This window comes from Stenella coeruleoalba (genome assembly GCF_951394435.1).
Source record: "Stenella coeruleoalba genome assembly, chromosome: 1".
Lineage (NCBI taxonomy): Eukaryota > Metazoa > Chordata > Mammalia > Artiodactyla > Delphinidae > Stenella > Stenella coeruleoalba.
Genome location: NC_137169.1, coordinates 177,351,158 through 177,378,224, shown reverse-complemented (window position 1 = coordinate 177,378,224; position 27,067 = coordinate 177,351,158). Strand labels below are relative to the sequence as shown.

General features: G+C 49.4%; 1 protein-coding gene across 4 annotated transcripts in view; it reads left to right on the top strand.

The window, feature by feature from the left end:
* The window catches only part of FAM163A (family with sequence similarity 163 member A), a 120,916-nt gene extending 103,400 nt beyond the window's left edge, over nucleotides 1-17,516 (top strand). For all 4 annotated transcript variants that reach the window (XM_079924273.1, XM_079924272.1, XM_079924271.1 and 1 more), the window contains 4 exons: nucleotides 11,385-11,476; nucleotides 15,117-15,137; nucleotides 16,184-16,298; nucleotides 16,904-17,516. In XM_079924273.1, the coding sequence (XP_079780399.1) occupies nucleotides 16,206-16,298; nucleotides 16,904-17,314 (504 nt within the window). In that variant the 5' untranslated portion in view covers nucleotides 11,385-11,476; nucleotides 15,117-15,137; nucleotides 16,184-16,205 and the 3' untranslated portion in view covers nucleotides 17,315-17,516. The remainder of the gene's footprint in view (nucleotides 1-11,384; nucleotides 11,477-15,116; nucleotides 15,138-16,183; nucleotides 16,299-16,903) is intronic.
* Nucleotides 17,517-27,067: the final 9,551 nt, after the last annotated feature.

Below are 27,067 nucleotides of genomic sequence, written 5' to 3'. Positions count from 1 at the left end.
GCAGGGGACATGGGTTCGTGCCCCGGTCCGGGAAGATCCCACATGCCACGGAGCGGCTTGGCCCATGCGCCATGGACGCTGAGCCTGCGCATCTGGAGCCTGTGCTCCGCAACGGGAGAGGCCACAACAGTGGGAGGCCCGCACACCGTAAAAAAAAAAAAAAAAAAAAAGAATAGGAGGCATATTTGGATGTGAATTTCCCATTCTGCTCACTAAGCCCATGGGGTTCTGCCAGGAGCTCTCCCGTGGTTTTCGTGGAGTCCCGCGCCCACCTGCACAAGTAGCAAAAGGTCTGCTGCCTGCATCACTTCATCACCTGCAAATGGACTTTTGAGAGTCCTCCTCAGGGCCCTCTTGCCCATTTTAGAATGTTTTCATTGAAGTGACTAAGGATCCTGAATAAATCCTGGTGCGATTGTTAAGGCCCCCAAACCCTGTAGCTGCCTCGTCACACCCTCATCCTGCCCTCAGCCTGGTTCCATCAGACCCGACTGGCAGGATGAATGGACCAGGTCTCTGGGCTGGAGGACAGGAGAGGAGGCAGCTCAGTAGTGCTTCCCACACCTCGCTGTACCACATGGGTTGACAGTTTTCCAATCTTGCTGCTACATTTGTTTGTGTCCTGTGAGATTTGCCTTAGATTTGGTCTAAATTTTCCTTGGTCTCCTTTTATCCCATTACTTCAAATCCTGTCCCCTTGGAGCACATTGAGCAAGCCTCCCCCTTCCTGCTACTCTGAGTTAGATGACTCTAGGGTCCTGTGACCAGTCCCTCACAGGCTAGCTCCCTCTGGCCCACTCATTAGCCTAATGCCTTGCCCTTCCTTATCTCCATCTGGCCTCAGAAATCAAACTCTCTGTCCCTTCAGTGGCCTGGGTTCTCTTATTTGTATCTCTTCCAGTCTCCTGACATCTTGCCAGCAAGAAGAAACAAACCCCATAGATGCTTCTGCCTTTCCTAACAAGCCCGTTCAGTAGTCATCAGGCTGGAGGCCTGCTGCCTGGGGATCTCGGAACACCATCCAAACAACAGTAGAGATCAAATGGAGAGAAATCCAAGCGTGTGGTGCAGAGCAATGCATCTTGTGGAAAGGAAAAGTGAACCCCTTCCCAACACACAGGCCATGGTGCCCCTGAGCCTCCTGCAAATGATCAGGTCAGGAAATAGAACGTGGAGTCAGAACTGGGGTGGGACAGAGATGGGACCCATGGCACAGGGCACATGTTCCCTGCAGAGCTAGAACTATGCTAGTCATGGAAGAATGGTGTGGGCAGGGTGTCCCAGCTCTTCCCAAAATAGCTGTGTGACCTTGGCCAAGCCACTTGGCCTTTCTGAACTTTTTGCTTTCTGTGAAATAAGAGAAATCAAAAAACTGCCATGCCTGAACATCAAACAAGATGAACATAAGAAAACTATCAGCAGTAATGAACGTTGTTTTGAAAGGCAGAAACGGAAAGAGAGCCAAGTCCAAGGTGAACAAAGCCCTTGATACTTTTACTGGCTTCTGCACCCGTCTTTCCGAAGCAGAGAGAACAGATCCATGATCAGGAACCCTGACCCCAAGAGCTGCAGGGACAAGTGTCATCTGCACAAAATAGCCCACACCCATCTAAAATGACACATAATTAAGTTCCTCCGTGCCCTCTAGACTATTAGCACAGTGGGAGTTGGCAGGCAGAGAGCTCAGGGAAGGCTGAGAGGTGGGGCAGGTGGGGCTTGGAGGTGCCGTGAGATGCTCTGTGGCAGGGGCGGTGGGTGGTGGGCAGTGGGCAGTGGGGGTGAGCGGGGGGAGTGGCGAGGAAGACGTCCCACAAACCTGGCATGTGTCTATTCACTAGTCTCTTTGTTTGACAAGCATGTATTGAGCATCTACTACATTCTAGGGCTGGGGATTCGCTGGCAGACACAAAGCAGTGTGCTTACTGGGTTTTAGATCAAAGTCACACCCCCTCCCCAGCCTGAGGGGCCCATAGCCAGGTTCTTAGGCTCTGAAGGTTTGAGGGCTCCTACACACATGCACCCACTGTTCTTCCACGATCGGCATGGTTTTTATTGGGGGACCACACAGGGCAGCCCATCTTTGGGACACCCTCGTCAGGGAGGAGGTGAGCTCAGCCTCACCTCTGACAGAGGCATCAAGGACACAGGCAGCACCTCTGGGGTGACGCTGGGCTTTGAGGAGCAGGGCTGTCTCCTCTTTGCTGTTTCTCTGCAGCAGATACTCGCTGATAACCCCGAGCACTGGATGAGCAGCTCTTCCTGCCCCAGGGAGTTTGCAGCCTCACGCACTGTGTTAGGCTGATAGGAACTGCAGAGTCACCCCCAGGCCTTCCATCTGGGGGTCCTGGGACCTGAGGACAGACTGTGCCCACTACTGTTTACTAGTCTCCCAACCTGTGAGCTCCTTGAGCGCGCTCTGCCTGTTCATCTTTGTGTCTCTGGAGCAGAGCTCAACGCCAGGCACTTACTTAGTGCTCAGTAAATAGCAGATAAAGAATAAGTGAGGGGAATAGCACAGTTTCCACGAGTATCATGCTGAGACAACAAGGTCCCAGCCAGAACGCTAGTCACGGTCATGATCAGGGGCCTTAGGGACACATTTAATCTGAGAGCTAGGTCTAGGCTAGAACAAAAGAGGAATGACCATCTATTTTCACATGCAATACCTCAGGCATAACTCATATATCAGCTGGGATCATGTGTTCTAAGGATCTAGATCGGACTTGCTCTAACCCCTGTTCCAGGGCTCATAGGAAGCCAGAATCTGTCCCAAGGGCCATCGTTCTCACGGTGACCTCTGGCTCTAAACTGCGCACACCGAATTAGTTCCTGTGTCATCTGCGTTCCACGGATATGCACCCAGGTCTGAGCTCAGTGCCTTCACTGGATTGCCACAAACAAGAAAAATATCCCTCACATTTGTGAGTTACCAACAGTTTGCGAAGACAATACAAAAAACTTAGAGACCTCCCAAATCTTAAAAGGCTTTCTCTCAAACTAACTGCTGGGGTTTTATCTGGCCAAGAGGCTCAGCAGGGTCCCTGGGTCTGGGCCATTCTTTCTGGCTCCTCTCTCTTCCTCACGCTGCCCTCCCTGCTCTTCCTGCCACCCTACACCCCAATAAATTCTTCTCACTCTCTTACACCGAGTGGTCCAGCTCTTACCAGGGTCTGCTCCCCAAACTTGGCATAGCCAATTCATCAAGGGATGAATGAGCACAAAGGGCCATCTCTCCTGTTAGCAGCACAGAGGACTTCAGGAACTCTGAGTCCTTGGAACAACACCCACCCTCCTTATAAGGCTGCAGCATTTTAAATAACCACACCCTTTCCCATAATCCTCACCCCGTAAGGGAAGATAAATCATTTACCTTCGTTTTGTAGATGAACCTCAAGGAGATCATTCATTGTCCAAAATCGCCCAAGCAATGAGCGTAGAAAACAGAATTTAAACCAAAATCTTGGGACTCTTAGCCTTGTGCTCTTTCCACTACCTGCAGCAGGTGAGACCAGAATGGAAGGCTGTGTGTTGGGACAGCACTCTGCATGCAGAGCAGCTTCCCATTTGACCTGCCATCCCACTGTCTAGAATGTGCAGAACACCAGGCATTGGGAACGGAGCTTTATGAAGACACAAGATTCCAAGTCTGTGCCCTCAAATGGTCTGGAATTTAAGAAGGAAGCAAAATACAGCCACTCGACACCAGTGTGTCAACAATACAGTTACCTGAGAACAAATAGGAAGGTCGAATAGAAATGTGCAGCATTGAGTCAATCATGGAAGGCCTCCTGGGGGTGGTGAGAGACCCCTTCTTTCTTTTTTGAGTTGGACCTCAGACATAGAAGGTTAAGTTAATTATACTCCTCAGTGTTACTTCTCAGATAGTCCACATTATTTTTCATCATTGGTCTTGGCAAGGCCCCTCTCCTCTATTATTTATTTTTTTCTCTTTTATTCTTATTCCTGTTCTCATTTTCCTCCTTCCACAGTCAGCCATTCTAGCATATTTAATGTGTATACATTTTGGGGTATGTGTTTTCGGTTTTGTTTTGTTTATTGAGGTATAATTGACATATAACAGTGTATTAATTTCAGGTATACCACATAGTGATTCCGTATTTGTATACATTGCAAAATGATCATCACAATAAGTCTAGTTATCATCCGTCACTACACATAGTTGCCAAAAAATGTTTTTCTTGTGATGATAACTTTTCAGATCTACTCTCGCAGCAACTTCCAAATGTACAATAGAGTATTGTTAACTACAGTCGCCATGCTGTACATTACTTCTCCATGACTTACTTATTTTATAACTGGAAGTTTGCATCTTTTGACCCCCTTCGCCCATTTCTCCCACCTCCACTCCCACCCCCACCCCTACCTCTGGCAACCACCAACCTGTTCTCTGTATCTGTGAACTTGGGGGGTTTTTGTCTTTGTTGTTTTTGTATGTGTTCTTGAAAATGTAAATTGTTGGTCTGTGTGCCTGTATTTTAAATTTATATAAGCAGTATTATACATCTTTATACATCTAATTCTGGGTTTTTTTTTTCACTTAGCCTTCTGCTAAGGTTTATCCTTGTTGCTCTGTGTTACTATGGTCCACTTGGTCCATTGCTTTCAGCAGTTGCATTATCCTCTGAGGTGTGCCTCTACCTGACTTTACCCCTCCACTCTCTAGTGATGATCACTGAGCCTGCTTCCAATTCCCTGCCACCATAAAACACAGTGATGAACGTCTCCACACATGGCCCCTTATGGATATATTGAGAAATTTGGGGGATACAGACCCAGGAGCAGAGTTGCTGCTTCATGGGGTCTGAACTTAACGTGACCAAGTAGTGCCAGGTCTCTCCCTCAACAGTTGTCGTAACTACACTCCACCAGCAGTGCCCTTAAATTCCCACATCTGCTCCAACACGTGACATTATCCAGCATCCTAATTTTTGCCAGTCTACCAGTGTAGAGTGATAGCTCACTGTGGTTTCAATTTGCGTTTCCCAGATTACTAATGAGTTTGGGCATCTCTTCATTTTCTTGTTAGCCTTTTGGATTACTTTTTTTATAAACCACCTGTCTATTACCCATTATTATATTGAGGGTCTCTTTTTTTCCCTTGATGATTTGCAGAGGTTCCTTGCATCTCTTAGAGAGGCCCCTTCTCAAACAGCACAGGCCTCTCTTTGCTGCTGTAGTACCTCATCTGGAGCAAAGGAACCGATCTGACCACCAACTCTTCCCACCCTCATCCGCGGGGTCAGGGCTTGGTGATGGCCATAAGTACAGTCAGAGTGAAAATAGCCCCTTCCTCCGATTCCCTCTGCCAGCCATGCCTAAGCATTGATGTCCGAGGAGACAGGGAGCAAGGAAAAAAACTGTTCCTCTTCTCCGGGGCTGCTAACCTGCTGTGTCAATTTCATGAGTTAATAAATGACTGGAGAAGGCTTAATTGCATCGGAAGAAATTGAGATCAGCTGGTGCTTAGGCCCCACTCAATTAACTTGTGCTCCTAAGGGGGCCAAGCAGGGTGCAGGGGGCAGCCAATCGTTAATTACATGTGCTAGGGCCAGCTACAGCAGGCGTTCTGCCACTGTTGGTCCAGGCAGTGAGGGAGGTGACCCTGCCTCTGGGCGCTGAAGTCACTGAGGGCAGGGGCCCTTCAGAGAGAACATAGACCCCTGGTCTTATGGGGAATGGGAAACCCATTTCCAGCACATTCTACCAGGGTGGCTTTTAATGCTCCCCCAGCCCCATTCTTCCCCTAGAAGAATGGCCTTAAGGTTCCGCATCCTGACCTCTTTATTGGCTCCAACCCACCCAGAGACACCATGTACTTTTGGTTCTCCTTGCACTCCCTTCCTCCTCCTTCTGGCCTGCTTGGCCCGAGGACACAGAATCCAGAGCCAGCCTTGTTATGGGCAGCAGATGATGCCACAAACTCTGCAAGGTCACCCGCCTCCCCTGCTGCCTCCAGCCACCTCCCCTGCTGCCTCCAGCCTGAAATCCTCCCAAAGACCTTCATTCCTGCATCATTTCCCAAAAGGGCCAGATAGTAAGACTCAAACCTGTTAAAGACACAGATTCTGGGCCCCTCCCCTGGAGATGCTGCTTCAGTAGGTCTGGAGTCTCTGCTTTAACATGTGGCTCAGGTGATTGTTACCATCAAGCCAATTTGAGAAACCCTATTTCAGGGGACACCTTAGCTCCTGGGGAGACAAGTGCGGATGTTCTAGGAGGAGAGACAGCATCCTAATGGCAGGGCCCTGGACTGGGGCCAGGAGGCTTTGCTCCCAGCACCTCTCCAGCTCCATCTCTATCTTGCTGTGTGTGGTTAAGCAAGTCACTTGTCCTCTCTGAACTTGGTTTCTTCATCTAGAAAAGTAAAGATATTGGGCCAGATCTCTTAGAGTCCTTCTATTTCCATGGACCATTTTTGTGTAAGTAACTGGTTTGTTAAACAAGCATATTGCATGGTTTATGCTCAAAAAGCAACTTTGATTTTTTTTCCTTCTAGTATCCCTTTATTTTTTAATTTTAATTTTTTTTAGTATACCCCTCCATTTATTTAGTAACCTTTAAAAGTCTTTATAGGCTCGGTGCTTTGTGACCACCTGGAGGGGTGGGATAGGGAGCGTGGGAGGGAGGGAGATGCAAGAGGGAAGAGATGGGAACATATGTGTATGTATAACTGATTCACTTTGTTATAAAGCAGAAACTAGCACACCATTGTAAAGCAGTTATACCCCAATAAAGATGTTAAAAAAAAAGTCTTTATAAAAATAAAATTTTATAGATTTCTACATAAAGTCTCTGTATAGCTTGTGTTATGTATATACCTAGGACCTAATAATTTTATCATCATTTTATATGTCTTTAAAATTACATTTTCTTACTGTTTTTTTGCTAGTGAAAAATGGTAATAAGATGACTTAGAATGTTTCTTCTTTTTCTGTTATTGGAATGCTCTGTGTGAGATAGAATGATTTCTTTATTAAATGTTTGGTAGGTGTTTCTGGTGAAGCCCTCTGGGCCTAGGTGTTTTCTTTTCTCTTTTTCTTCTTTTTTTTTGAAAGTCAATTTTCGATGATTTGATTCTTCACATTATGTTTCAAGTAATTTACTTCTTGAGGAGGTGTTAGTAGGTTACATTATTCCATGAATGCATTCATTTCATCTGTATTTTTAGATTATTGGCATAAGGTTGTTTTTAATACCCTTTAGTTTCCTTATGTTTGCAGCATATGTGGTAGTATCCATTTTCATTTCTCCTAGTCTGTAGTTGTGTTTTCCCTCACTTTTATTGATCAGAATCTCACTGAAGGTCTATCACTTTATTTTTAAAAAATTTTTATTGACATATAGTTGATTTACAATGTTGTGTTAGCTTCTACTGTACAGCAAAGTTATACATACACATATCCACTCTTTTTTTAAAAAAATTAATTAATTTATTTATTTATTTTGGCTGCGCTGGGTTGTGTTGCTGGGTGCGGGCTTTCTCTAGTTGCGGCGAGCGGGGGCTGCTCTTCATTGCGGTGCGCGGGCTTCTCATTGCAGTGGCTTCTCTTGTTGTAGAGCATGAGCTCTAGGCATGCAGGCTTCAGTAGTTGTGGCACACAGGCTGTAGAGCGCAGGTTCAGTAGTTGTGGCACACGGGCTCAGTTGCTCCACAGCATGTGGGATCTTCCCGGACCAGGGCTCAAACCTGTGTCCGCTGTATTGGCAGGCGGATTCTTAACCACTGTGCCACCAGGGAAGTCCTATCCACTCTTTTTTAGATCCTTTTCCCATATAGGTCATTACAGAGTATGGAGTAAAGTTCCCTGTGCTATACAGTAGGTCCTTATTAGTTACCTATTTTATATATAGTAATGTGTATATGTCAATCCCAAATCTCCCAATTTATCCGCCCCCCCTTATCCCCTGGTGACCATAAGTTTGTTTTCTACATTTGTGACTCTACTTCTGTTTTATAAATAAGTTCATTTGTACCATTTTTTTAAGATTCCACATATAAGTGATATCATATGATATTTGTCTTTCTATGTCTGAGTGACTTCACTCAATATGATAATCTCTAGGTCCATCCATGTTGCTGCAAATGGCATTATTTTGTTCTTTTTTATGGCTGAGTAATATTCCATTGTACGTATGTACCATATCTTCTTTATCCATTCCTCTGTTGATGGACATTTAGGTTGCTTCCATGACATGGCTATTGTAAATAGTGGTGCAGTGAATATTGGGGTGCATGTATCTTTTTGAATTATGGTTTTCTCCAGGTATATGCCCAGGAGTGGGATTGCTGGGTCATATGGTAGTTCTGTTTTTAATGTTTTAAGGAACCTCATACTGTTCTCCATAGTGGCTGTACCAATTTACATTCTACCAACAGTGTAGGAGGGTTTCCTTTTCTCAGCACCATCTCCAGCATTTATTGTTTGTAAATTTTTTGATGATGGCTATTCTGACCGGTGTGAGGTGATACCTCATTGTAGTTTTGATTTGCATTTCTCTAATAATTAGTGATGTTGAGCATCTTATCATGTGCTTTTTGGCCATCTGTATGTCTTCTTTGGAGAAATGTCTATTTAGATCTTCCACCCATTTTTTTATTGGGTTTTTTAAAATATATATTGAGCTGCATGAGCTGTTTGTATATTTTGGAGATTAATCCCTTGTTGGTCAATTCATTTGCAAATATTTTCTCCCATTCTGTGGGTTGTCTTTTCATTTTGTTTATGTTTTGCTTTGCTGTGCAAAAGCTTTTAATTAGGTCCCATTTGTTTATTTTTGTTTTTATTTTCATTACTGTAGGAGGTGGATCAAAAAAGATCTTGCTGCACTTTATGTCAAAGAGTGTTCTGCCTATGTTTTCCTCTAAGAGTTTTATAGTAGCCAGCCTTACATTTAGATCTTTAATCCGTTTTGAGTTTATTTTTGTGTATGGTGTTAGGGAGTGTTCTAATTTCATTCTTTTACATGTAGCTGTCCAGTTTTCCCAGCACCACTTATTGAAGAGACTGTTTTTTCTCCACTGTATAGTCTTGACTCCTTTGTCATAGATTAGGTGACCATAGGTGCATGGGTTTATCTCTGGACTTTCTATCCTGTTCCATTGATCTATATTTCTGTTTTTGTGCAAGTACCATACTGTTTTGATTACTGTAGCTTTGTAGTATAGTCTGAAGTCAGGGCGCCTGATTCCTCCAGCTCCATTTTTCTTCCTCAAGATTGCTTTGGCTGTTTGGGGTCTTTCATGTTTCCATACAAATTGTAAAATTTTTTGTTCTAATTCTGTGAAAAATGCTATTGGTAATTTGATAGGGATTGCATTCAATCTGTAGATTGCTTTGGGTAGTGTAGTCATTTTCACAATATTGGTTCTTCCAATCCAAGGACATGGTATATCTCTCCATGTGTTTTTGTCATCTTTTATTTCTTTCATCAGTATCCTACAGTTTTGAGTACAGGTCTTTTGTCTCCTTAGGTAGGTTTATTCCTAGGTATTTTATTCTTTTTAAGGCAATGGTAAATGGGATTGTTTCCTTAATTTCTCTTTCTGATCTTTTGTTGTTAGTGTATAGGAATGCAAGAGATTTCTGTGTATTAATTTTGTATCCTGCAACTTTACCGAATTCATTGATGAGCTCTAGTAGTTTTCTGCTAGCATTTTTAGAATTTTCTATGTATAGTATCATGTCATTTGCAATCAGTGACAGTTTTACTTCTTCTTTTCCAATTAGGATTCCTTTTATTTCTTTTTCTTCTCTGATTGCCATGGCTAGGGCTTCCAAAACTATGTTGAATAAAAGTGGCGAGGGTGGACATCCTTGTCTTGTTCCTGATCTTAGAGGAAATGCTTTCAGTTTTTCACCATTGAGAATGATGTTTGCTGTGGGTTTGTCATATATGGCCTTTATTATGTTGAGATATGTTCCCTCTATGCCCACTTTCTGGAGAGTTTTTATCATAAATCGGTGTTGAATTTTGTCGAAAGCTTTTTCTGAATCTATTGAGATGATCATATGGTTTTTATTCTTCAATTTGTTCATGTGGTGTATCACATTGATTGATTTACATATATTGAAGAATCCTTGCATCCCTGGGATAAATCCCACTTGATCATGATGTATGATCCAAGTATCCCTTTACTTTAAAATGTATTTAGTGAGAGAAATCTGCCCCTGCCCCTAGATTAAAACTTGTGCCAGCCCCATTGCTTTTTTAAAAATTTATTTATTTTTGGCTGCATTGGGTCTTCGTTGCTGCATGTGGGCTTTCTCTAGTTGCGGCGAGCGGGGGCTACTCTTCGTTGCAGTGTGTGGGCTTCTCATTGCGGTGGCTTCTTTGTTGCAGAGCACGGGCTCTAGGCACACAGGCTTCAGTAGTTGTGGGTCATGGGCTCAGTAGTTGTGGCTCATGGGCTGTAGAGCACAGGCTCAGTAGTTGTGGTGCCAGTCCTTGAGGCATGAAAATGTCTGTCCTTTGACCTCCAGCTTCTGGCTGAGGCAGAGAACCTGGAAGTGGTTGGCCCTGTCCTTGTGGAAGGTGGCTCAGTGCATCCCGTTAATGGTTGAGTTCCCTCCCCAGTACAAATACACCCAGTGGGGCACGTCCTTCTCAGGACAGTGAGCAGGGGCCCAGCGTCACCACCAGGGGGTGTCCTTCCCCCCTCCACCCCACCCTCACCCCATTCCCAGTGTAAGGCCTAGATGCTCCATGTTGAGTGGGTAAAGAATTTTGGCTTGAAGGGACCCCCCAGTAATTAGACTACACTGGGTTCCTCAATAGGGTCTCACCTCCCCCTCCTCCATCAGCACATCTGCGTGAACTTACCCATCCAACTCTCTGGTTGGTGGGTTGGCCTGAGGAAGTCGGGATATTGGAGTAAGAGAAAGGAGTGATCAGCTCTGGGCACTGGGAATACGGACAGGCCCAGGAAACAATGGGGAAGGAGATGGGAAAGAGGTGTGTGGGGCCAGAGAGAGGGGGATCGGCCATGCAGCCACCAAGGACACATCCGCCAGGGAACAGGTCGGCATTCTCCAGTGGAGTATGAAAGAGGCAGCTGGACTCCCTTCCCCCATTGAGCCTTGCTTCCCAGAGCAGGGAGAGGCTCTTGTCCTGATGGTGCATTGGGCAAGGGTTCCGGACAGCGACACTGAGGGAGGGAAACAAGGACGGGATACGATGTGGCCTTAGAGGTCTGACCTCAGGTTCTTAGGCTCAGGGACCTCAGACCAAGGCAGCCATGGAGGTCAGGAAACAAGCCCCCTTGGGGATGTCCTGGGGTCACAACCAGGTGCCAGCGTGTGCCCGTCTGTCCTCTCAGCCTCCCTTTCCAGCTCTCACTGACCTTCCCCTCTCTTCTCTGTCAGGGACTGACACCCTTGGCCATGACGTGCCCCCAGCTGCTGTCTGCTCAGGCACAGCCTGCGTGACTGGGCTGTCGCTGCTCCAGCTGTTTCACGTAAGTGTGAGGCACAGGAGAAGGTGCCCGGATGCTGGGTAGAGAGAGGTGTTGGTGGAGAGGGAGCTCCAGAAAGTCCTGGTCACAGAGGGCGGGCCCCGGGGGTCTGCAGTTGGCAACAGGTTTGTCCTTGTTGGCTGTCCTCAGCCCCTGAGTTGGTCACTACTGAATCCATTCTGTCCAGAGCTCCTAGACCCTGCGAGGGAACATAGGGACCTTGTTCTCAAGGCCTGAGGAAATTAATCAGGCAACTGGTGCGACAGAAACTCCACAGCACTGGCCCTTGGGTCCTGACTCAGACACTTGCTATTGTATGACTTTAGGCAAATCGTATAAAGGTCTGGCTTTCCCTCCTGTGAGTGGGGTTTTTGTATGGTTCAAAGGAGGTGTGTTAGTTATCTTGCGCTGTATAACAAACTACCACAATTTAGCAGCTTGCAAGAACACACATCGATTATCTCACAGTTTCTGTGAGTTAGGAATCCAAGCATCGCCAGCTGGTTCACCGTTTCAGGGTTGGTCATGAGGCTGCATTCAAGGTGTCCACTGGGATTACAGTGTAATCTGAAAGCTCAACTGGGGAGGGATTCACTTCCACTCTCACTTAAGTGGCCGTTCGGTTCCTTTTGGGCCATTGGATTGATAGCTTTAACACCCTGCTGTCCATTGGACTGAGGGCCAGAGGCCATCCTCAGTTCCTTGCTACAACATGGGCCTCGCCAGAATCCAACTTGCTGCATCAAAACCAGCCAGGGCGAGAGCTGGCTCACAAGAGGGGAGTCAGAATCTTTGAGAATCTACTCACAGAGTGACATCCCATCCCCTTTGCTGTATTCTGTTAGTTAGAGGCAGGTCACAGGTGGCACCCCTCCTCAAGGGGAGGGGAGTACACAAGGCATGACTGCCAGGGGAGAGGCTCATTTGGGGCCATCTTAGAACCTGCCCGTCATAAATGGGGACAGAAATGGAAACACGTTGTAAACTGTACAGTGAATGCTGTTTAGATTCAGGGAGTTATTGTGATCATATGCATCTAGTTGCAAAGAGAAAATAAGCACCCCTGAAATCATAGAGAGCCACTGGGTGTGGGAATTTAAATGCTAAGTTGCACCAACAGGACTGGGCCCTCTGGGAAGCTGGCTGGGACCTGGCTAGTTGACCACATGCACTTCACATGTGCCTTCTTGGTTTCTGACTGTCAGGCCAGACTTAAGTGATCACAGAATGTCTGGGCCTTCCTTCTCCCCACAAATAACCGTGTTTGAAGGACATCTTAGAGGTTACAAGGGGCCCTCACATACATGAATCTTTTTCCTGAGTTTTTTGGTAATCGCTCTTTTACCACGAGAAAGAAGGTCAGTTTCCAAGATGGGATGTCCGCTAAGCGGCACAGTTGGGCCCTGAATGGGCCTTCAGCCCTGTAGCTCTGCCTGCACTGCAGTGCTCCCCATTTCCAGGCCACTTCTGCTGTGCAGTCTTCATGGTACTGAAAGAGGGAGGCCAGGCATGGAGGGCAAAGAAGGGAGGGCTCTGTTCTTGTATGGCTTCATAATTCCCCGTTCTCTAAAACAGCCTGGACACATCCCAGGGGACTAGGCCAAAACTTTCAGTAGAGTGGACCACGGCTGCCTCCTCCAACTTCAGGTCACTAGGCCTCTCTGTCTCCTGAGCAGCCCTCAGGGGTGAGCATGCAGGGGAAGCAGGGGAGGGTGGAGTGGTGTGGCTGTGATGGTGTGTAAGTCCTCCCAAGGCTGAGGTTCACCTGCCCGCCCCCAGCGAATACCCCAGTGAACCCTGAAGCATGGCTCACTGTGCATTTGGGCAAAGTCAAATTGGTCTTGAACAAGGATGCTCTGGTCTGCGTATCAGATGTGAGCGGAGAGATACAACTTGCTGCCCTCTGGTGGCAGATCAGAGTCATTACTGCCAGGCCTGTGAAAGAAATGCTGTATGGTGAGATGATTACCAAACTTTTAAGTACCCGCTGTGTGCCAGGCACTGTGTATAATGCTGCAGGAGGATAGGCTACAGTATAAGATGCAACTCCTGATCCCAGAGGACTCATAATTTAGCACAGGAGTCAAGATGTTCCCACATGAAAGTTGACAAACATCGTACCAAGACAGGATTTGAAAAGTGGCACATGGAAAGGCATTACAGTAGAATTCCAGCAGGAGAGAGTGCATCACCATGAGGCAGTCAGGGAAGGCTTCTTAGAGCCTTGAAGGATGGGCAGAATTTAAATAGATGGAGACAGTGAGAGCATGCTGTCCCCTACCGAAACCCTTCAGGAACCCCCACTGTCTTCAAGAGAGTTAAATCCTAATTCCTTGCCTGCCTTACAGCCTCTCCAGCTTCATCCCTACCCCCAGCCTTCCCGGATTCCTTACAGTTCCCGGAGCCTCTGTGTTCTTTCACACTCCTGGACCGTGCATTCCGTCCTCTCCACCTGGTCTACTGGACAAGCCCCCATTCAGCCTTTAGGAGTCAGCTCAAATATAACATGTTCCATGGAACTTTTCCCCGAGTGGTTAGCTGCCCCCTCCTCTGTGTTCCCACAGCCCCTGGTCTGTGCATCTCTGGTTCATAAGGTATATTAAGTGTCTTTTCATCACTTGGCTATAAGCTTCTTAAGAACTGAGACTACCTGATGGGCAGAGGATTCATGCAGGGGGGACAGTGGGCGGTGAGGAAGAAAAGATAATTGGTGGTGAGCATGCAGGGAAGTGGGAGAGGGCAAGGCCTCTGAAGCTCAGTCTAAAAGTCTCCAGAGGAAGAGGGGTGCAGGGGCATGACGAAGGGCTAACTGTGGGTGATGTGAAGGGTGCTCAGAGACAAAACCGGCGAGATCTGTTAGGAAACCTTTGCACCAGGGCAGGTATGCGGTGCAGAGTCATAATTGGTGTGAAGAACAGAAGACTGGAAGAAACCAAAGAAGAATTTGAGGATTTGAAAGTCTGGGCATCTAGGGGAACACGCCACAGCTTTGTCAAACTCTAATATGCAAATAATCACCCGGGACCTTGTTAAAACGCAGGTTCTGACTCATTAGGCCTGTGGTGGGGCCTGAGAGGCTACATTTCTAACCAGCTTCCAGGTGCTGCCAGGCTGTGGTCCACAGACCGCCCTGTGAGCACTTTGAGTGATTTAGAAGCGGAGCCAGGTGCACACAGGGCTCCAGGAGCACAATGGTGAGGAACAGATGGTGTCTGGGTGAAGACAGGTGCCCCTTCCCCAGGTGAGCACAGCAGGGCGCCCGGCTTCCTGAGCAGCTGGTGTTCCAGCCCTTACTTACCCTTCGAGTAACCAACAGCCTGCAAAACCCTTTGTGGCAGCCCTGGTGGAACCACTAACAGAGGGGTTGGAGGCGGGGAGCCCACTTGGAGAGACGGCGATGACAGCCTGTCATAATTGGGTTCGAGGTGCCAGTGTGGGCATCTGAGGGACAAGTCTGCCCACTAAGCAGTTGGAGACACAGCTGGAGCTGCAGATTTGGGACCTCTAGGCCTGTTGATGATAGAGCCCATGGTGAGAGAGCAGGGTGAGGTGAGGTGGAGCTCAGGGATTAATCTAACCCTTGGGGCCTTTTTCAGGCTAACACTCTTCTAACAACATCTCCGTCCCTTTCATTGTCTTGCAGGTCACCGTTCCCTTTATGAACGTAAGTGCTTACAGTCATTCTGTCCTCAAGATGCCAAGTCTCCTCACACGTTCCTGCTCCGTTGACACAGCCCACCTTGGTCCCCGTGTGCCTTGGGGGGTCAGGAATCCCCGTTCAGTGGCCTGAAAGGGGATTCGGCCCTCAGACAGCCTCACGTCCGGAGCGCACCTCCACCTGTTAGCCCTCATTAGCAGGACCCGTCTGGCCAGCCTCGCCCCAACCTTCCAGGGGCCAGAATGTGCCTGCCAGCTCCCCCTGAGCTCGCCTTGCCCTTGTTTTCCCCCAAGAATTGGAAAGAGAGGAGATACGCCCCTCAAATGAGTTGGAGCCAGGGTGGAACTTCTGAGGTTCAGACCCTGTCCCCTCCACCTGGGTCAAGGGCTCGGGGACCGTCAGCTCTTGTGCCCCAGAGGGCAGTGGTTAAGAGCATGGCCACCGGGGTGAACCAGGCTGGGTGGACTCTTAGCCACATCAGTCAAAGCCCCAGTTCATCGTGAGTGAGATAAGGATAATCAAGAACTATCTCAAAAGGTTATTTTTTTTTCAAAAGGTTATTTTTTTTTCAAAAGGTTATTTTGAGGGTTAACTGAGATAACCAGGGGAGCACTTAACACAGTGCCTCACACAGACTAAGGCCTCAGGGAACAGAAGTTATTATTCTCTGTGTCTCGGCCCCGTGGGGTAGGGGAAGGGGTGAGGGTTAAGCCTGATGTGAACAGAGGGGAGAGGGGAGAGGAGAGGGAGAAGAGAATTAAAGCAGAAAGACAGCAAGAACCTTTGAAACTGGATGGAAACAGGGAGCAGAATCACACCTTCAGTTAGCTCTTTGCCTCCTCTCTTCCCTTCCGCAGCTATAAGCCCCCCAGGTTAGGCTGGCCCAGGCCACAGCTACCCTCTGTCTTCAGGAAGCCCCTGGTGTTCCAGTGCCCAGGGCCCTCCCTGCTCGCGGGTCCCCCATGCCTTCAGCTGAGAAAGTTCCAGGAGGGCTCCTGGCCCCACGCCCAGGAGGGCAGCTGCCCCTCACCTTTCCGCACACGTCTTTGCAGAGTTTGATGGGGCGTCGGGCGGATGACAGCGGGAACGGTTGTGATCACTGGCGGAATCCTAGCTACGGTCATTCTCCTCTGCATCATCGCCGTCCTGTGCTACTGTAGGCTCCAGGTCAGTCCCCTGGGCCTGTGGCCAGAGGCCACCAGCAAACCACGTCCCCAACATGGGGGCAGAACCTGGAGGCCCACTGCGGGCGTGACAAAGCCCAAAGCCGTGGAATGTGGGAGGCGTAAGTCAAGGGGGCTGGGAGTTGGGGGGCTGTCAGAAGGGAGCTATGTTCCCCTCACGCCCTGCACACTTCGGCACCCAAGAGAGTGAGCTGGGAAAATACCGGGTCACTGTGTTGTGTCTCCCGCGCGTCTGAGATTTCTGGAGTGCTGGGAAGGGCACCATGTGGGGAGACTCTGAAAGCAGCTCCCCGCACCCCAGCCTGTGCTTAGTAGGATCTGTATGTCCCTCCCTCTCTGCCTCCCCGCTCTCTCAGCCTCCGCCTGCAGTCAATGCACTAGGAAGTAGGGGGAGGAAGAGGGAAGGAACTGGTCTTGCAGGGCTGGGAGGACATCGCTGTGGACCGTGGGCCTCTGGTGTTGAGTTTTCTCTCCGGGGCCAACCAAGCGCCTGGCGCGGGGTCCTCAGCGGAGCAGGGCCGTGGGCACCTGTGCGCAGCCAGAGGGGGGCATTCAGCCCTCAGGCAGCCCTCCCCACTCTCCCCTCAGTATTACTGCTGCAAGAGGAGCAGAGCCGAGGATGCACGCGAGGAGGAGGAGGAGGATCACGACCTGCCCGCACACCGCAGAGGCCCCACCTGCAATGCCTGCAGCTCCCAGGCCCTGGACGGCCGAGGCGGCCTGGCGCCTCCCACCAGAGAGCCCTGCGGCCAGCCGTGCGGGGTGGCGGCCAGCCACTGCACAGCCTGCTCCCTATACAGCTCTCCCTTTTACATACGGACGGCTGACATGCTGCCCAACGGGGGCGGAGGCGAGAGGCTCTCCTTTGCTCCCACATACTACAAGGAGGGGGGACCCCCATGCCTCCAACTGGCAGCGCCCCAGAGTTACCCGGTGACGTGGCCAGGCTCTGGCCGTGAGGCCTTCACCAATCCAAGGGCTATTAGCACAGACGTGTAACCCCTTCCACCCCCGCCACGCACCAGCGCTTGCTGCCCCAGCAGGAGCAATGGGGACAGCGGACGACACCCCCCAGCACGGCCCACAGGGACGGTCTCAGTTTTCCTGGCTTTCCTTTTCCCACAGTGGAGGGCTCACCCGGATTCAGGCTATTGAGGGCATTAAGAACCAGGGCAGGGCCTGGCCCCGCGGTCCACAGGTGGCGGCCTGACAGGTCACGTTGGCAGCTTAGACAGTTTCTCTGTTGGGACTGTCCTGTGGCCAGTGCCAGCACTGCCACCACCCTCTCACTTCCCTCAGTCCCCTGGCTTTGCTGGACAGAGGAAAGCTGAGCAAAGGCTCTGGGGGTCTCCGGAGTCCTTGGGGGATGGAAGGAGAAAGGGGGGTGTGTAGGGCAAAGGGAGAGGCCAGAGCTGAGGCATTGGCAGAACTCGAGAAGGGAGAGGAAGGGGTTAAAGGGACTCTTCCGGACCTGCTTGCTGAAATGAATCCAAGAGCTAGTTCACAATCTAGTTTTGTACTTCGCCTGTTCTAGAGACTGCACTCCCTGTAGCTGTTCCAACACGGGTATTGCTTCCTGAAACACATCACATCTGCATCTGCCTCTGTTTTCACAGAACACGTCGACTGGACTTTAAAGGCTGTGGCATAAGGTTATTTGTGAGAAATGCACCCAAAATGGATGTCTCCCCACAAATCCTCTTTCTCTGCCTCGGGAACCAGCTGCCCTGGCTGGAGAACCTTTTGCAAGTTTTGTTACTAAAGTTTGAGTAGCTTAGCAAAGGAAAGCCTGCTGATGGTCTCGGGGCCCTGGTCCGCCACGCTGAGCACTGTGCGTGGATGCAGCCCTGCGAGGACGTGTGCATTCCCAGGTGTGTGCACACGGGCCTGTCACCAACAGTGCACACCAGGACTTTGCCACCTGCAGGAGCTGCAGGGCGGAAGGGTCTCTGATGTACCAACTAGAAAGAAAAATCTGACTCCAGACAGCAGGAGCGAAAGGCGATCAAGGTGGCGGCCAATCCCCACGGCAGCCAGCTGGCTGGTACAGGAAGAGCCTGCGGAGTCTCCCCTGGGATAATGCTGCTGCGTGGAAGCCACGGAAGCCCCTCCAGAGACCTGGTGTTCTCCCTGGGCATCAGCCACGAGGCCACAGAGCAGGACCCCTTCGTTTCACCACGGATGGCAGCCCTCGCTCTGAGGATGGGAGGGATTTGACTTAGCAATCAGGTTCCATGCTGGCTGCCCTCCCTCCGCTGACCCACCCCCCAGTCACAGGACAGGGGCCTGTTTATTGCTGTGTCACTCTAGCCCCAGTCCAACTCCCAGTTGTAACTCAGCTGTGGCCTTATGCTGCTTGAGTGAATGCATCTGATGAGTTTCCCAGTTGCCTCTGCAGTGAGGGGTGGCTGTCCCCCCACTTCCTAAGGGCATTAGGAACCCCCAGACTCTCTTGCGTCACCGAATGCTGCAGAGCGTGGGGCAGGGAGGGAGCTGGCCCCTCTGCTGAAATCTTGATTTTTGCATTTGCGACAGGGAGGGTGAAGCTGGGGAAGGGGAAGAGAATTCGCCGCACCTTTTGCATCGCTCTGGGCACTTGTCACCTTGCATCTCAACCTGTAATCGAGGATCACAGGGTTGAGAATCAGAGGAGCTCTAGGACCAGTCTCTTATCTCCTCTGAGATTCCATTTCCTCCAGGGAAATGAGACTTGCGCAGGTGGACTCTGAGGACCCTTTAATGCTCCATGAAGCCAGCCAGACCACTCTTCTTGCCACAGTCCTGGCAGGGGCTGGATGCACTTGCCAACTGCCTGATCCTGTGTGCAGAGATTTGTGTTAATGCATGAAAGACCACAGTAAAACACAGGGTTCGCAGGCAAAACCATTTTAATCATCAGTGGAAAGCAGACATGTTTGACCGTCCCACTGAGTGACCTCAAATGATAACATTTCTCTGCTACCAGGAGACAGCTCTAGGTGGGGTAATGAGCTGTGTTTCAGAGCCGGGAGGGACCAGCTGAGGACGGCAGCTTTTCATGCCCATCCCACTGCCAGCCCTTACTGGGCTAAGCACGCCCCCTTGACACTAGCTGCTGGGCCTGGGCATCCTCGCCGCTTCCTGACGACCAGCCCCAGTGCCTTGCTTGCCGCCCTGGGATTCCACGGTCACACAACCACAGCAGGGGCTGCCCCTCCTCACCCAGAAGTTCCAGTCCCACCCGCCTTGGGAGAAATCAAGACCCAGTCAACTCTCACCTGCTTCTTGGCCCTGATCTGTTGGGGTCCCTGAGTGAAAAGCATCTCGTGCAATCCTGTCTCCTCCTAGAGCTTTCCCAGCCTAAATCAACCCACATATCAAAATCTGAGTTTGGGGCATTGGAGAGATGGTGGCCGCGGCCCTCGCCACACAGCCGCACGTTGCTCAGGGCACAGGCTCAAGGTTGCCTGCCCGCCTCTCTGCAGCCACAAGGGCCTTGCCTGTGGAAGAGGAAGCTCACCCCACTCAACCGCACTGTACTTTTTAGCTGCCGAGTCTGTGCTCTGGGACACTATGTGGACACTTTTCAAACTGCACCCTAAACAGGAAGAGGAGAGGCAGGGGACACCCTGCTCTCTCCGCCTTTTCGCTCCACCCCCACTTCACTGCTCCTGCTACAGATTTCTTGTCCTGCGTCTTTGATAACTTGGAGTCACAGCTAAGTGAATGTCAAAATAAAGGAGGAATTGGACATAGAAATCCCACAGGGTCCTCCGTTCTTTACCTGGGGAAGGGGCAGCTGGGCATGGATTTAAGAGTGAAAGCCCCTTCTCATCGCCCAGCATGTCCTTTTTCAACACTGAGATCTACCAGCTTCCTCTCCCTTCCTGCTTCCCTCTGCCATGTCCACCCCGACACCGTGTCCTCTACCCGACACCCCCATCCCTTTCCTTGCCTCCGTTGGCGCTTTCATCCAGGAAGGATGTGTCATTTGTTGGGAAAGGGGATTGAAGGGTAGCCACGGCTGTCCCTGAGGCGGAAGGAGCTCAGTCAATGGTGCGGAGCCCTGGGGAGCAGCCTGCCTCCACTCCACCCTCACTGTCCAGGCCCCTGGGGTCCTACCTGTAATTCGGGTCAAGGTCCCCGCTCTAAAGTCGGAGGAGGCCTCTGGGTGTCTCAGGGTGCCCAGCACACAGCACCGTCCAGCCCCTCGTCCCCCACCACAGCTGGTGTGCTGAGCACCACAGGAATCAGGGAAGGAAGAGCTGCTGGGTCACAAAGCCTCCTCTTTCCCTGTGACCTAACATCCCCGCAATCTAGTCCTGGTGGTCTGAGGGTGGAGTTTTGTGTTAGACTTCACTTTGAACTCTGGTTCCACCACTTACCGTGTGACTTTAGGGAACTTTTTGGACCTCTCTGTGTCTCAGTTTCCTCATCTGTACAATTGGGCTCACGATGCCTACCTTATTCCATTGCTGTGAAAATTACGTGAGCCTGGCGCACACGGTAGCCATTGTCGTTAGTAGGATTTGGTGGGGACTCAAGTCTGAGCTGTGGAGGCAGCTGGGATTGCTCAGGCATCAGGGTGGAAGCCTCCTGGGGGCTCTTTTTCATCTCTCCCCCAAGCCTTCCAGAGCCTCTCCTCCCTCGCCACTTCTCCCTGCCTGTTCCAGACGCTGCCAGGACCACCTCTCTGCCCATTACTGCCTCTCCCTTCATTTGGAAACTCCCTCATAACTGCTTGTGACTCTTTGAGAGACCAAGGGTCCTATCAACCTAGGACTGAATTTTGGCCTCACATTTGCCCCAGTAAATTGTACGAACGAGGGAGAGAATATTCATACGTACAACGGCTCAGCTCTCAGCTTGGCGCTGTGCGTATTTCACTGGTTTCCAAGTTCAAGGCTTGGGTTTGAAAGTCAGGTCAGAAGGGCTCCAGAGGACATCCAGCTCCTCCTCTTGAACCTGGACTCCCCAGATTGTCCATCCGTGGCCCTGCTGAGCCTCACTCAGAACTTGCTAGACATCTGGCTGCTCTGCTCCCAGGTGTTAGTGGGGAGGTGAGAGCGGGAGAAAGAGCAGGAGGGAGGGAGTCCCAGTGTCTGGCTGGGAGGAATGGGAATGTGCTTCTGTAGGACACCATCTGCATCTTCACAGAGTTAGGAAACCAGAGGAGAACTGGACCTGCCTCTCCCAGTGCTTTTTAGATGGGAGGAAAGAGAACCTGTAAGTATAATGTTGACACTTTGATCCTGAGTTTTGTTCTGGATCTAATTACACAACTCAAGGTTAAACAGAGGCCTGAACCTCTTCACAAAGTCTTCTGAACTCTTCTCGAACATAGGGCCCAACCAAACGGAGAGGCCATCTCCAGACAACCTACTGTTCCCCACAATAACAGTGTAGCTGAGGAGGCCACAACTCAACCCCCAGGGGGGGTTCTCTCGAACTCTTCCTCAGGCAGGACTCCTGAGCAGGGCAGGGTCCTGGGTGAGGGTGGAAGGAGGTAGAGAATGGCACCTCCCCCTTCTGATCTCTAAAAGGCAAGATCATCAAAAGCAACCACACACAGGCTCTGAAAAATCTCAGCGTTCTCCCAGTCTGTGAAAGCACTGTCCAGCAAACAAATTCAAATACATTCAAGAATAACAGACTTTTCATGAATATTCTTAAGCATAATATTTTCTGCCTTTTAACCCATTTGTTGGGCAGCCGTGAACTCTTCCTGAAGCTTAGGAGAGGAACATTCACCCTGCCCTAATCAAGGCGGAAGTCCCCCTTTCTCAAGCAAACTGCCCCCCACAGTCCAAGGTGAGCCTGCTTCCCCAGGATGTCCTTTTCCAAGGGTGGCTGGTCTCTTGGGGACAATCTGCCCAGGCCTCCAGGGAAGTACTTGGCTCCCAACTTCTTCTCCATCCTGTCATCCCCCTCACCTCCTTCCTACACACACACTACCATCACCACCACTACCCCCAGCAAGGAACCACAGCCACAGCCAGGAGTTGGCAGGTAGATGAGGCAGCCTTCTCCCCGAGCTCACTGGCTCCCAGGCCTGCTCCACCCAGTGGGCAGGACAGTTCCAGTCTTCACAGGGGTGAACATCCAGAAGCCGGGTGGCTGGATCACATTGGGCATCTGAGATCACCTTCCCCTCCAAGTCTCAACAGAAGATGACACAGCTCATCCAGCGCCGGCCATGGGCGCCTGAGGCCTTGGAGGCACACAGGGCTCGTGTGCTGGCCTGCCTGCAGGTACGAGCCAGGTCCCACATCCGCGCCAACCCATCCCAATATCTGCATATCCTCCTGGGCTGCGTTTTGCCTTGGGCCAGAGGTTTTCTTTCTACCCATTGGGAATTCCATCCTTGTTTCTATCAAAAGATCATTCCCTGAGAAGATCTGTGTTCCGGGTCTAATCAAACATCCTGAAGTTATAGCAGAGGCCTGACCCTCCTCACAACATCCTCTGAATTCTTTCTCCAAACATATAGGGCCCAACCAAAGGAATCCAGCATGGTCAGAAGACCCCAAAGCCCAGGCCCCTGCATAGACACCGAGGGTCTCACCAGACCCTCACCCTCCTCTTGCCTCCTTCCCACCATATGTGGCCCCGGTACCCCCATCTGAGGAGGAGCCCTGAGCTGGTGACAACAAATGAGCAGGAACCCAAAAAAGAAAATTTAAGAATTGAGAATTTCCAATGAGGTCAAAAAGTGGTAATATAAAAGGTTGGACATCGGAAGGATACATAAAAAACAAATACAAATGGCTTCCTATTGGGAGGGAGTGGGGAATCAATAAGATGAAGGTAGAAACAAAGCTTTTCAGTGTATGCCTGGTTATATTATTTTGACTTTGTAACTCTACATTTTGAAAAGTTTTTTTGTCTGTTAAATTATACCAAACTGTGAGAATAAGTGAGTACCTTCCCGGCAGTCACGTGCAGGTACGTACCCAGCTGTGAGCAGAGCCCTTGGGGGGAAGCCTGCTGAGGCCCGTGCTCAGAAGCCTAACTGAAGAGAGGCTGAGTCTCCTGAGATGCTGCTGCATTTGGATCCTCCCGGCCCTGGGGCTGGGTCACAGCTTCTGCCTGGGGACCCTCCACAGGCAAAGAGGCTTCTGTGCTGCAAGTAGGAAGCAGTCTTCTCCCCACAAGGCCAGCAGGCAGAAGGCTAGAGGGAGAAACAGTGTCAGCCAGCATAGGTTCCTATCAGATAATTCTTTTTTGAATATTTTTTGTTGTGGTGAAATATCTGTAACAAAAATTTACAATTTTAACCATTTCGAGGTGTATGATTCAGTGGCATTGGTTCAGCAGTGGACTGATTTATTTATTTATTTGAAATACAGTTGACATATGACATTGTATTAATTTTAGGTGTGCAACATAATTTAATATCTGTATATAATGCAAGATGATCACCACAATAAGTTTAAAGGCCATTAGCACATATAGGTACACATTTGCAGTTGTTTTTTGATGAGACTTTTAAGATCTATTCTCTTAGCAACTATCCCATATACAATCTATATATTTTTTAATACAGTACTGTTAACTATAGTCACCATGCTGTACATTACATCTCCAGGACTTTTAATCTTATAACTGCAAGTTTTACTTCTTTAAATTTGGTAACAACTTAAGTTCAAACACATTCTAAAGCTACTTTTTTACCCTCACCGCCCCGCCATGCTATGTTTTTGTCGTCACAGTAGGTTCTTTTAATACTGTGCTTCTCCAGTTCACTTGCTAGCTTTCTCCAGTAGAGAAGGCAGTATCCAAGGGCTCAGGATCTAGACTCTGGTCTCAGTTTTGCACTAATAACCACGTGGCCTTAGATGGTCACTTAGTCCCTCAGTTTCCCCATCTGTAAAATGAGGGATTTAGACTATACAGCTATTCCAATCATTTCATTTTGGTATTTTACGCCCCCTTTTTTTAGAAGCTTCTAGGCAATGAAACTCAAAGCCAAAGTGTAAGGAGCCTATTGGTTCTCAAAGTCCAATCAAATGATGTCAGAACGTTTCAGTAAAGACAAAACAACCTGGTTGTCAGAAACCTGACTCGTTTGTAACTTTCAGGAACTGATGTGTTGCAGAAAGTTATAAATGAAGTTCAGGGGCCAGAAACCATCATTCCCTTGGTGACCCAAGTGGTTCCCTCTGCAGCCGTGTCCACAGCTTTGAGCCATGTGCCCAGTTCTAAGGGTGAACCAAAGTGCTCCCAAGCTGAGCTAGGCAGGAAGGCCAAAGGGCACAAATTGTGGAAAACAGCCATGAGAGAGAAGGACTAACATAGGCAAAACTGTTCATTCAACTAGCATTTGCTGGGGATGCAACACTAGGTAACAAACATTGTGCTAGGAGCTGGAGAAATATAACTGAAAAGTACCACCCCTGCCCTCAAGAGGTTTATACTCCAGGGTGGAAAATTAACACATATTTCACAGGTAAAATACTAAACCCTCCAGGTATTCACTTGCCCTGGACTAAAACAGAGACTGGAGACTCAAAGGGTAGAAGATGGAGCTGATTATCCTCAGACTGGCATGGTCAAAGACAGGAAGGGGCAGTGTTCAGCGGCTGCCAGATGTGGCACCATTACTTTAGGAAGTTGATACCAGCCTCAGCACTTCTTTCCTGCCAGACATTGTCCTCATGTTAGAAAGAGCGAAGTTGCTAAGTCAGCTCAGGCTGACAAATGACCATAGATAGGTGCCTTAAGCAACAAACATTTATTTCTCACAGTTCTGGAGGCTGGGAAGTCAAGATCTAGGTATTTTCAAATATGACGTCTGGTGAGGGCCCACTTCCCAGTTCATAGATGGCCATCTTCTCACTGTGTCCTCATATGGTGGAAGGGACGAGAGAGCTCTCTGGGGCCTCTTTTATAAGGGCGCTATCCTATTCATGAGGGCTCCACCCTCATGACCTAATCACTGCCCCCCCAAAGACCCCACCTTCTAATACCATCACATTGTGGGGTAGGATGTCAATACATAAATCTTGGGGAGACACAAGCATTCAATCCATTGCAGATGGGTCTCAGGTCACTGAGACAAGAAACCATTGATCAAGGCAATTTGTAGACAACGAAGAGAGACTGAAATTCAAGCAGAGACAGGTACAGACATGCAGAGGATGTGCTAGGTTAAAGGCCTTGAGGAGGTGAAGGTACATAATGTGGTGAATTAAAGAGACACAAGAAGAAAGAAGATAGACTCTAAGAGTCGATCTCAGCTGTCAGGATCACAGAGTCCTAGGGCCAGAAGACAGTCAGAGGTCACATAGTCAACCCCACCTCAATGCACTGTCAACGCAAGTAATCGATAACCAATCTAAAAATAGAGGGGAGTTTTACTCAAGCCAAACTGAGAACTAGAGCCCTGGAGACAGCCTCTCAGTAGCTCTGAGGAATTCCTCCAGAAAGCATGGTTTTCAGCACAGTTTTATATCTTATCAGGACGAAGAACAACAAACATGACAGGGGTACATTCCTTCAAGTTTTCCAAAAAAGACAGATTAGCAAATACACAGTGAGTCAGTATGGCCTTGGCGCCTGGGAAGGGAGCCTTATCATCAAAGGAGTACTAGCATTGATGTCCCAGGAAGGGAGGCATTTATCTTTATCTTCAAAACGGACATTCTTTACTTCTGCACAGTGCACCCTCTTCTTTAATGGTTAGGGCAGATGTACAATGTATGTGTGATGGGCCACAGACAGACTGTCCTAGTTGGCATAAAGTTCAAGCCAAATCGCGTACAAGCTGGAATGACTTCCACATCCCTCAATATGAGAAAATTTCTTCCATCAGCCGTTAGAAACCATCTGACAGGGGAAAAAAGTGTCCTGTTTTGAGGGATAACCAGACAACTTTGGAGTCTAAGGTGATCGTTACAGAGCAAAGCCAGCCCTGGCAGAGCATGACCCGACGGTGCTTGGCAACTATGATTGAGTCAATCACAGGTAAATGTTGAAGGGCAAGAGCTTGAATTTGTCTTCTCATTCTCAGAAAACTTAAGCCCCTGCTGCTTCTCTACCAATGGGAAGAAAAGGACTGAGCTACAGAAAATATCTAGGTGGGAGGTACTTACAAATAAAAAGGGAGTCATAACTCCCCCTTGAGTGTCAGCTTCTTAGACACTGGAGCCACAAGTACCAAACTAGGAAAGCCAGGAGTGTTTCCAGGAAGGGCAAGAAGGACATGGAGGATCCAGGACTTGCTACAGCTTTGTGGTTCTACAAGAAAGTATGTTTACAGCTTCTGGGCCAAATGGAACAGGGCTTGGTCATGCATGCGTTTGTGTCTGTTCCCCACGTGGCTGACAGAGCCAAACCCTGTCATTTCATCGCCTCAGCAATGGTGGTGGCCAGGTCACAACCAGCCCTCGGCAGCTTTGAGGAGGAGGGGAGTGTGGAATTTGGTAGACCTCGGCAGGGCAGTCGTGATGGGGATGATCAAACCAGGCAGGCACGGCTCAGCAAGCCTCCCTTCCCCCACAGATTATCCGCAGCGTCACCTGATGAATGGAACCAGCGTTCACCTCACTTTTCAATATTTTAAGAATGTTAAACTAGAGCAAATTTTTTTTTTTGCGGTACGCGGGCCTCTCACTGCTGTGGCCTCTCCCGTTGTGGAGCACAGGCTCCGGACGCTCAGGCTCAGCAGCCATGGCTCACGGGCCCAGCTGCTCTGCGGCATGTGGGATCTTCCCGGACCGGGGCACGAACCTGTGTCCCCTGCATCGGCAGGCGGACTCTCAACCACTGCGC